At 35.0% G+C, this 12315-nt stretch overlaps 1 protein-coding gene across 1 annotated transcript; it reads left to right on the top strand.

Moving 5' to 3' along the window:
* Positions 1 to 6861: 6861 nt before the first annotated feature.
* Positions 6862 to 9019, top strand: LOC133866709 (uncharacterized protein At4g06744-like). Its single transcript, XM_062303329.1, has 2 exons — positions 6862 to 7685; positions 8149 to 9019. Exons 1-2 carry the CDS (start codon positions 6914 to 6916, stop codon positions 8733 to 8735), a joined length of 1359 nt encoding a protein of 452 aa, XP_062159313.1. The 5' UTR covers positions 6862 to 6913; the 3' UTR covers positions 8736 to 9019.
* The last annotated feature ends 3296 nt before the right edge of the window (positions 9020 to 12315 follow it).

Here is a 12315-nt window from a genome sequence, read left to right as displayed (position 1 = left end):
ATAGATTGAGATTAAAGATTAATTCATTCAATGTTAAGAAAAATAAAAAAGAAATAGAAATTTTAATATATTTCAAGTTTTAATTCGATCACCTATCAAAATAGAACCCAATATTTGATTAGATCTTCAAAATCATTTATAATAAGGTATTTAATAAATTTCATAGCAATTTTTTTTTTCGATGTACAGCAAGTCAATAACATCAAACAATCAAGTAGAGAACTCACAAATAGCTAACAAAAAGATGGGCCATGTTTTTTTAGACCAAATTACTGAGCTTCTTTCATAGGGCTGCCAAGTTGGTTTTGGTGTAAATTTAGACAAAATTTGCTTGGTCTGAGACAACGATTGTTTGTGTACTTCATTATTTTTAATCTGCTTTTTAAGGGACAAGAGGCCAAACTAAAATTTTGTTGGCCCAAAGATGTGTAATAAAGTAAATTTATATAAAACCTTTCAAAGTACGTACGAGGAGGCCATCAGTTGTGCTAAATAGGTTGCTAATTTTTGTTACTAGTTGGTCGAAATTTGAGACTAAAAATAGCCTCTTGATGTTGGCGGCGTGAAGAGGAAATGAGAGAATATAATGCTCCGTTTGTTTCGGCGTAAAATGATTTCCGGAAAATGATTTTGGTATTTTACGGTGTTTGGTAGGGGCGAAAATAACGGTCAACGAAAACCATTTTCGGTTTGACCGTAAAACCTTCTTTAATTTTTGGAAAACGATTTACGGTTTTAAAAATCGTAAATCGTTTTCCAAAATTATATTCTTCGTCTTTACACGCACGTTTGATATTTGACTGGTCGAATCCGGCAATAGTCGGTCGTTCGAAAATAGGCAGCACCGGAATCCGGCATCATCAAGTCATTGGAATAATACCGGCGTCGGAATCCGACCACCGGAATACTGCCGGCTGCCGGAAAACCGCCGGCCGCCGGAATTCGGCGACATCCGGCAACTGCGCCGAATGCCGGCGGAATCTGGCCGGAATCCAGCCGGATATGACCGGATCTGGCTACTGATCCAGCCGGATCTAGCCAAAATGGCAGGAATCCGACCTGATCTGACCGGATCCGGCCACTGATCCTGCCGAGATCCGGCCAAAATGACCGGATCTGACCCGGCCTGGAGGTGTCCTGCCGGAATCCGGCAATTTTGGCCGGATCCGGCCAAACATTCTCGGCGACATTTGCATTTTCACTTTTCGTAATTTTTTTGTGCGAACCAAACGCCGAAAAATATTTTCGAGAAAATAATTTCTTTTGAAATTGATTTCGTCGAAAATATTTTACGACGGAAACCATTTTACGTCGAAACAAACGAAAAATGACGTAAAATGAGAGATGAGAGCTATGGTTTAAACCTAGAGTGAAACGACGTCGTTTTGGTGTTTAACACCAAAACAACGTTGTTTTATATCTAAAAAATTAAAAAATATATATAATAATGGCCGTTAGCGGTTATCACATTTATAAAAATCGCTAACCGCCTTTGTAGGGCAGTTTTAACAGTTTTGTGGTTAGCGGTTAACAGACGGTTATTGTGGGTGATTATTTCATCCCTAGGAAGAGACAGACATTTAGCAACTACTCTAGAGAAATCATGTATCAGTTATCTCCATAAATTCAGATTAGGACTCTACTCCAAGTTGAATTGAAGTAAATAATCATAATCCGATCAGTACGTGATCCTATCCCCAAGAGAATTGGGATAGGACTTTAATTAGTCCAAATATAGTTTGATCAGTAGTTATATTCCCAGTAGAATTGGAATAAGATTCATGGTCCAATCAAATCAGAAGTCAAATAAGAGATCAGATAAGAATAATGATTAGATCAAAGTCTAATAAAGGATCAAAGTTCAATTAGAATTCTGACAGCAGTTTTAGATCAACAAGGAACAAGATCTTAATTCAACTTTGACTTCACCTCTTTGCCTATAAATAGACCCATACTCCAGGTATAAACAAAGACTGAATTTTTTGAGATTAAGCAAATTATTTTTAGCAGAAGCTAATTTAGGTATCAAAGAGGTTATTAAGTAGCGTAAAAAATATGAAAAGAACGTGCAAATTCATATCTTATCGAAAACTATATCAACAGTACTTTTTACTAATTATATACCAGAAAAAAGAGCATTAAGTAAAGAAAAATGTATCTACTTTGAAACAACACTTTCAGCTTTACTTGCTTTGCCTCGAGATGCTCTAAAACTTTCAATTTTTTTTTTTTTTTAAAATTACAACAGTAAAAATATTGCTTTATTTTATTGTTTCTCACCTATACGAGATTAGGATGTGGTTTCAGCAATAACAAAGCCAATGAAGCCAAGACCTCAGCCTGACAATCATGAATCATGACTCTAATATTCATCTTTCAGTTATTTTTGTCCCGCAACCCCATCTCAATTAACCTTTACAAACCCTAACTACTACACGGCCTTGCCATTTCAGGTTCATGATAACATTGTTTGATTCCACATGTGATTCTTCAGATTTACTTGTTCGTCACTCTTAAGCGCTCTTTATAAATTAAAAGCATTGTAATACAGTTTGATAATACAAATCAATCGATATGTAGCTCACACGTACGTCTCCGATCTCTCTCTCTCTCTCTCCTTTTTTTAAATAGTAATTAAAGTAAAGAATTACACTTTTAAAATGAGCTATTTAACGTAAACTTACTGGAAATGGTATTTACATAGTGTCGGTGGTCGTCCGTGTGGAAATTTGTTTCCCTGCTTTACGGGCTCACAGCAGAGGACGGAGGACCACAAAGATCGACTTTTTGGTATTGAGAAGGCCTTTATTCTCCCAACCCCTTTTCTTTTTTCTTTTTTTTCTTTTCTCAGCTAAATCTTTTTATCTATTCCTTCCTATCTTGCTTTATCTCTCTGCTTTCTTCTTCAAGAAAACAGTGATTAGTGGTTACTTGCTTTATCTCTGTTGTGTGACGTGTCCAGTCTCCAGAAAAGAAACATATATATATATATATATATATATATATATTTCTCCGTACGCAGATATTGAAATTACTGATGAAAGCAAAAGATCCCATTAAGCTTGGATTGGCCCATTGTCTTTTTATTTATATTTTTATGTAAAACACATGCATCGTTTATTGGCATGCAATAAGAGCATCCAGAATCACGTGGGAGTGTTCTTTATATGATTGAATCCAACTTAAATTATTGATGATCAGTGCTTTATTTTTGTACGATATATTTGAAAGGTGTCACACAGATGACACATCATTGAATTATATGGATTGCTTTACATCATCATCGTGTTACCTGCTCCATTGAGTATATAGGATATTCTTTTGTTTCGATTTGCTCATCCTTTCATGATAGTTTCAAATGCATATCTTACTCCTTTAATTTTTTATAAGAACAGTGCTTTTTATTTTTTTTATATATATATAAAAAAAAATTAATAAAGTACTTAATGTACTCTTATTTTTATATTAATGATTGTGTCACTTTAAACTAAAATATATATATAAAAATTAGGTAAGAAAAAGTATTATGCATCCACTTAAGTTTTAAGATAAATCATGTAGCGTAGGGTAGTAGAAAGCAGAACCTACGAGTAAACAAACTCACAGTTCTTCTACAAATTTAAGAAAAATCATAGAAGCGAATGAAAGTTGAAGAAAATTATTTTATTAGTGTTTCTTATAGGGAAACTGAAAAATACATCAATTGGGCGGTCATGCCATCCTTCTTCTCTCTTTTTTTAATTCAAATATGAGAAAAAGGAAAAAAGGAAAAAATTACAAAGGATGATCATCTTCGCTCCTTAATCTGATAGAAGAAATGAAAGGTGAAACAGTGTGAATGCTTTATTCTTGAACTTAAATAAAAGTAACTAGGGTCATAGTCAAGAAAAACAAACCAAACACTCACCCACCGACAATAAGCTTTCGGGAGCCAATAGGCAAAATAAAATTATTGCATGTTTTCGGTTTGGTAGGCTGCATGGATTTTTTAGGCGGTTAGCTAAACCAAATCAGTTTATTTTTATTTTTTTTTTATTTTTAATTTGAAATCAAAACGAAATGAAACGACGTTATTTTGAATTTTAGAGCACTTGTTTAGCCCCCCCCCAAAAAAAAATTAGGGCCACAAAAAACAATATTGGCCCAATATAAAAAGGCAATGGTTAACTAATAAATTGACTGGCATGTAATCGACTTAATTGAAGGCAGTTAATTAGCTGACTGTGGTGATTCAGTAGGTGAAAATGCCCCTACCTTCACTCATTTGACTAATAACCGACCCTAATGAACCGTTTGGAAACTGCGTTTTTAAAAAATTGCGATTTGAAAAACGCAGAAAAATGCTTATTTAAATCGCAGACAATGTGGTGCTTTTTTTGAAAACACAGTATTTTAAAATGCTAACCTGCGATTTTAAAGGTAAAATTGTGATTTTGCCAAACGCTTAACTGCGTTTTTAAAAATCAATTTTTTAAATCGCACATTTTAAAATCGTTATTTTAAAATCGTTATTTTAAAATCGCACTTTTTGAAATCGCAAACCCAAACAGACCATAAATCAAACTAACAACCAAGGCCCTTGGAAATATATTGAACAACATCCCATCCTTTCGATCGAGTAGACCTTGGCTCTCGATTGATGGAACTCTACTCAAACTTCTTGGTGAAATTATTGGGTATCTAATCTATGTCAATAAGACTCACCAAACATAAAGTGATGTATTAGATAGTTCAGGTTGCATGGTAAAGAATTACAAACATAACTTTTGCTTTGTTTGTTTCGACGTAAAATATTTTCTAACGAAATTATTTTTTGATTTCCTTGAAAATATTTTATGGCATTTGGCTCTTACAAAAAAATAACTAACGGCGAAAACACATCGGTGACAAGATTTCGTCACTAGCCAGCAGAATTTTGGCTACTGTTGTCGGATTCCGGCGACATATGACGGAATCTGGCTTGGCAAAACAAGCCGAAATCCGATTGATGCCGGAATACGGCGACGTCCTGCCACCATCGTCGGATTCTGGCCAGTTTCTCTGGAATCTGGCGACGGTGGCAGGACATCACCGGATTTCGGCAAAAATTTTCAGATTTCGGCAAAGCCTGATTCTGGCGATGGTCACCAGAATCCGGTAAGTGCCGCTAGATTCCCAAAATCGGATACCTAAATTCGATGACTTTTAGTGGTAAGTTTGGGTTACAAACAGACTCCAATGGCCGGCGGTGAAAGATTCCCACAAACTAACGTGCAAAAATGAAGATTTTAAATCCAAAATCAAAAATTAAAAAGGTTTTTACGGTCAAACTGAAAATGATTTCCGTTGACCATCATTTTCGGTTGCACTGAAAGATATATAAAATATTTTTCAAAAAATATTTTAAGCCTAAACAAACGGAGCATTTATAAAACTCTAAGTGTCGGAAAATGTCTCCTTAATATGGCCATATATAATGAAAAATGAAGTTTACGTACGTGTATCAGATTATCGTAATGTAGGTATTATGTATCCATAAACTATAGGGAGAGAGAGAGAGAGAGAGAGAGAGAGAGAGAGAGAGAGAGAGAGAGAGATTCTCCATTTACTCAATTTAAAATTGTAAATCAACACTTTATCCGATGACTTTTATATGCTTTTGTACGTAGTTAGCATTGTAATGAAAATTTTTTGGGGGGATTAATTGTAATGACTATTTAAGTGCATGCATGTATATTCATAATTGGATGGAAAACAATTGATAAACCCAAATGATCGTAAATTAAACCAAAGACCAGCAATACATCTCGAATTAATGGAAGGTTTAATTGGATCCAATTTTTTTTTTTCCTAAATATAATTGTATCCAATTTAAGAAAACCCACTTTTCAAACCCCCCCCCCCCCCCCTCCAAAAAAAAAAAAAAACCGTGATTGAAGAGAGTGACAGTTAAGAGAGGTGACTAGATCCCTCACATTTATTTTGGCTAGAAATGCAATATAAAAAAAATAAAATAAATAAATAAATAAAAATAAAAATTGGGACAGAAGCTTTTTATAAATTGGGTTGTATGAGTCACTTTTAAATTCTCATTTGGAAAGAAATTTCCTGCAATACAGTTTTTAGGATGCTTTTGTCCTAAAAGCTTCTCATTCGATTAGTCACTTTGACTAAAGATTTGATTAGTTGTTACAGTAATCGTAAAATTAATTTCCTGACCATTGTAGCTTAATAATGCATAAGTTAAATTAATAATAAAAAAAAAGTATTCTTTATCTAAATTTTAGTTAAACGTCAGGTCCGATGTGCATCTTTTTTCTATTTTAACTACCAATTTTTCAAAGTACTTAAGCATCTCTAATATAATAGGCAAATAATTCATAATAGTCAAATTTGATTATTATGAACCATTTTTCATCTTCACTTAAATAGACAAAATATAATTTTTCCTTTAGTGTAAATAGTAAATAGGCAGAAGAGTTTATTCACCATTGACACTACACACAATTTTTTATTATTTTTTCTCTTTTCATTTCATTCTTTTGCACACTATCTTTCTTTCTTTCACACAAAATAATATTTAAAAAAAATAAAGAGTAGAATAAAAAATATGTTGGAGATAATATATAAAAAAAAAAAAAAACAATAACTAAAATAAAGAATTATACTTTTTCAATAATTTTTTTTAAATAATACTTTTTCAATAATTCCTTTGAGTTTTATTACTGAAAATGCACTAAATAGGCTAGGAGTGCTAAAATAACAAGTGTATCGAGAGGTAATTAACAAAGATTCGTACTCGCCCAGACATAAACAAAGATTTATACTCGCGCCATCTCCTCCACTGGGGCATCTGTGCACTATAAAACAAGCGGATTCGCTTCTTCTGCTTCCACAAACCTTCCTTTCATCTTTGTTTACTGTTCACACAAAGATGTTCTCTCGACTTGTTTTAGCCCTGTTCATCCCTTGTTGCTTTTTCTTGCAGTCACTTGCCCAACCTGCAGGTAAATGTCCCCTGCCAGCAAGATGTCCTTTAGTATCACCACCACCTCGCCCCACCCCTTTTCAACGTCCCCCGCGAACTCCACTCTACCCACCATCACTTCATCTCATGCCCCGTCGCCCCAACAACAATCCTGGACCCTTGGCTAACAGAGCTAGGATTCTGTTCATCACCCAGGAGCTCAAAAGGAATATCACCTACGACCCACAAAACTATACCGGCACCTGGGTCGGCAACAACTACTGCCTCTTCAAGGGCTTCTATTGTGACACTGTGCCTGACTTGAACATCACTGGGCTCGCCGGCATTCTCTTCAACGGCGCAAGGTTTGGCGGCCGCTTCTTAAACTTTTATCGCTTTATCCGCAACTTGCCGGACATTGCTATCTTCCATGCCAACTCCAACAACTTCAGCGGCGTAATTAACCGAAATATCAACCAGTTGCGCTATTTCTACGAGCTCGACCTGAGTAACAACAAGTTCCTAGGAGGGTTCCCGGCGAGTGTCATCGGCGCCACCAATCTAACCTTTGTGGACCTTAGGTTCAACATTTATAACGGGCCAGTCCCGGCTTCGTTATTCAACGTTGACACCGACGTATTGTTCATCAACAACAACGGGTTCAGTCAGCCAATTCCACCTGCCACATTCGGGAACACGCCGGCACTCTTCCTCACCCTGGCCAACAACAAGTTCAACGGTACTGTTAAATGACCTTATCTTAAGAGTTTAAGTTCATAACAAAATTTAACCATTTAATTTAGAAAAAACTTCAATTAACTCTTTGAAGGGTAGAGGATTTCACAATTATCCTCTTAAATTTAAAAAAACTTCAATTTAGTGTGTCAATTTTCTTAATTTCACTTGTTCGTTAGAATTTTTCCTTAATCTTATCACGATTCTCAAAATTATATATATATATATTTTAAAGATTTAAACGTGAGGTATTTTGAGAATTTTGACACCTCCTTATTAAGATTTAACAAAAAATCGTGATGAATGGGTAAAATTAAAAAATAAAAATAAAAATAAATACATTAAATTAAAAAATTTTAAAGTTTAATAAAGTAATTACAAAAAGAAAATGTAAGTTCAGGAGTTAATTTATATTAAAAGCTTAAGGTCGTAACAAAATTTAATTATTTAATTAATTCTGTAAACAGGTACCATCCCTCGGAGTATTGGCCGAGCTTGGAACACCCTACTCGAGGTGCTCTTCTTGAACAACAGGTTGACCGGCTGTCTTCCTTTCGAAATCGGGTACTTGATCAAGGCCACTGTGTTCGACGTCGGCGGCAACTTCTTGACGGGACCGATACCGCAGTCATTCGGGTGCTTGGTGAAGTTGCAGCTACTCAACCTGGCTCACAACCAGTTCTACGGGACGATACCGGAGAACTTGTGCCGGCTACCGAACGCGTACAATTTTTCTCTCTCATACAATTACTTCAGCCAAGTAGGGCCGGCGTGCATGAGGCTGATAAGGGCGAGAAGGCTTGACGTGAGGAGGAACTGCATTGTCGGGCTTCCGCAGCAGAGGTCCAACGCTGAGTGTACGCGTTTCTTCGCGAGGGCTAGAAGCTGCCCGCGAGAGTCTACTTTCAACATCGTTCCCTGCACCACTGCTCGCACTACGGGTTCTTTGGATGAGGAAGACGAAGAAGAAGAAGGCCGGGTCCTTGCAACGATTGAAGAAATGACACCCCCTTCACCGAAGACCTACGCTATGCTCGAGAAGCCTCACCATTGATGATCGGACGGTATGCCTGCGTGGTGAGGGAGTTAGTAAAGTCGATCTGTAATAGAATAATTTATCTGCGTGTGTCCTAATTAAGAGGATCATCTTCTACGTAATTACGTACGTTGCTTTATTCCTTTTTTTCTTTTTTCTTTTTTCTCCAAAATTGGAACATTAATTGTGGCCAATATTTGTAATTAGGTTCAACTATTTCGAGTTTGCTTTGTATGTTACCACTTTTTATTTGGGATGATTAATCCATCATCTGAAATAAAACTATGGTCAATGTTTGTGTCTGTGTTTGTCTTCTTTTCTTTTTCCTCTTTCTTTCTCTTTTCTTTTCCTGTTCAAAAGAAATAAAAATATATGGAGGATGGCTTCCACCACCGGGATTAAAGTCTAAAGATATATGGTATCTTGTAAAGAAGCGCCTTCTTTACAAGTTACAAACGTTGGAAATTAGAAACTGTGCACGCGCGACGCAAGCCCTGCTGAACTGTGTGGAAAAGAGAGGGGGGCAATGAGGGGCATGATCCCACCCAATATGCTCTTTAAGGAACGGAAAAAGACTCATGCTGTGCAAGGTTATAAAGATATGGAATGAGACTCATGTGATAGGGCTTACCACATGGGTTTGATATATGTCTATGTAAAGATGCACAACCTTACAATAGAGATATGGAACGAGTTCTCATGTGGTAGAATGAATTTGATTCATGTCTCTGCAAATGTGTACAATTATTGTGCACCATTTAGTCAGGGAGACATTTGTTTTATGAATATTTCACATTTGTTTTTTAATCTTTTTTTTTGTGCTTTTTTTTTTTTTTCACTTTCCTTTCATCTTTGTCTCCTCCTACTATTACACACTGTCCCGTAGTCGATCAATCTAGACATATTGATGTGAAGGGAAATGTGAAAGTCTACTCTGTCACGTAGTAGCTAGATCAATTTGGACGTACATACCAACCTGAAGACTTTCACAACGATAGTCGCGACTCAACCGACAATATCACCACTATTTTTACTGTGGATTCAACTTGATAATTTCGTCATGTCTCACCGATTTTACTTCATTACCCACTAATTATTCCTCTTTAGAGGACGACGGTCGAAGACAATAGCAAATGATATGATGTTTTTCATATCTTTTCAAATTTTGTGTTTCACGTTGACGTGTCCTTCTCTTCTTGGGAGGTACTAATACATTAATTTTGGAAAGATAAAAAAAAGACAAAAGAATAATATATAGTATTACTCTTCTCAAAATGTAAGAAAAAAATATATATTATGAACCCAGAGAGCCTAACACTAAGGATTTGGCCGAATGTTGGGTTCCCATAAAAGAGAATGACAGGTTTGGGACACATTCAGCAATTTGAAGCCCAACCTAGTAAACGGATAGATCGATCTAAAAGCTCCTACAAGTGCGCTGCCGAATGTATCCCAACAATCTTATTATTTGGACGACAACATAAGTTGAGTCATCAAAGTCTCCTAATATTTTGGTCACGAGTAGTGTTTCTTGCATAATTTTCGTATAACTTTAACAATTTTTTTTTTTTTTTTTTTTTTTTTTTTTTTTTTTTTTTTTTTTTATGATAAGCTATTGGATCTATTTTTCTATATGTGGGTCCTAGATATTTAATGGTTGATCTTATAAAAAAATTGTTAGAATTGTATAAAAGTTGTGGAAAAAACATTACTCTTTTGTCACACTTTTTGTTCAATCGGCCGTCTGTTTATGGCAACTTGTACTTTCAAGATGAGTTGTATTACTAACACATACTCAATAAGTAACCGAGTAATGCTATATACTCAATGCTCATTCTATTTCAATTTTAGGTGCTGATATAGCAGTACTCATCAACCTTTGGATCCGTCTTTTTAAAAAAAATTGAGCTGATTGGCACTACCACATCAGGCCAGTAAAATGGGAGTTGACTATTTAGAATTAGGAAAAAAAAAATACAAAATTAGTCTCTGTGATTTACTTGATACAAATATGAATACAAGATATATAAAACTAAAAAATTAAAGCCGGTGCACAAACTAGAAACCCTAGATGGTTTTTCAAGCCTATTTTCAAGACCTCTATAAATAGGTCTTTAAGCCATGATCATTGTATGCGTCAAATAAAAATAATTTTTTATTTATTTTTTAACAAAATATATAAAGAAAAAATAAAAAAAAAAAAAAAAAAAAAAGGTGTGGGGTGGGGGGGTTGGGGTGGTTCAAGGTAGCCTCCAAATCACCTGGAGGGTTGTCTAGACACTTTCTTACTTAGAGGATAGTCGAACCACCCTTTCGTATGGCAATGATTGTGTTAGGGGGGTCAAGATGGGGCAACCGACCCTCCCTGACCCGCTTAAAAATTTAGTACCATTGTACAATATTGAAGAACTGATTTGGTTGCCCACCCTAAAAAAATGGTTGTGGATTTTTTCTTTAGCTGTGTTCTTTACTATCAGCACAAGCACCACCCATATCCTTGTGTTGAAATTTCTTGTCTTTTCGCTTTTTTCTGATCCTCCTGTGGCCCAAGCCCTAGTTTTGGATGGGCCTTAGTTTTGGATTGGAGTGTGGTGTCCCAAAGTAGGGCATGGTACGGTACTCTGTCCATTATGACAATATAAACTTTTTATTTTTTCCTTTTTCAGTTTAGTATGAGATTAATTGCCTCTTGATTTTACAATATATATGTATATATAGGAAGGTTCAAATATTTGTATTTTAATTCTTTTAAAGCCTTATAAAAGAGATTTTAACATTAAAAAGTATATATGTTATTCAAAATTTTCATTGCAAATGTCACTCGTAATGAAAATAGATGTCATAATTATGAGCCAAAATCTTAAAGATGTGTGCCACGTGGCAATGAGTTAATAAGTGTGGCATGGCAGGTAAGCTTTTAAATATTTTGATGTCAGATGGATAGAAGGACCGATTTGAAATATTGGTAAAACCTAAATATTTAATTGTCAAAATTAAAAACTTAAGAAATAAATTAAATTCAAGAAAAAAAAAAAACTAAGAACTAGTTTTGATTTTTCCCTATATGAATATTGGAGCTAAAATTATTTTGCTAACTTGACTCGTTTATCAATCGAAGCGAACTTTAGCGAAGTTTATCTGAGCGAACTTGAAATGTTCGTGAATTACTCGATTCAGTCATACTTTATCTTATAATGCTTATCACATTTTGTGCTACATATTAATAAGAAAAATCATACTTCTAATTTTGATTATGAGTGACATATTCACAATTTGGACTAGGAAAAAAAAAGTTGGCCATCGAACCAACTAGCTAGGTTGCATAAATGCAACCCTTTATTGTTATTAGGGAAAAATCATATTGAACCCTGAGGTACGTTTTCATCTTATTTAGATTTAGTCTTTAAGTTTTTAATTTTAAAGATATGGTTCTTAGGTTTTGTCCAAATTTAAAATAGATCACTCTGTTACTTTGTCGTCAAAGTTAAGAATTTGTTATCTGTCACGTGTGTCTCATTTGACACATCATCATGTCAACAAGTGCCAAGCCATTAAAAAAAAAAGGAAAAAATTAAAACAAAAGACTCACAAAAATCAA

The sequence above is a fragment of the Alnus glutinosa genome, chromosome 4, assembly GCF_958979055.1.
Source record: "Alnus glutinosa chromosome 4, dhAlnGlut1.1, whole genome shotgun sequence".
NCBI lineage: Eukaryota > Viridiplantae > Streptophyta > Magnoliopsida > Fagales > Betulaceae > Alnus > Alnus glutinosa.
This window is presented reverse-complemented; position numbering and strand designations above follow the sequence as displayed.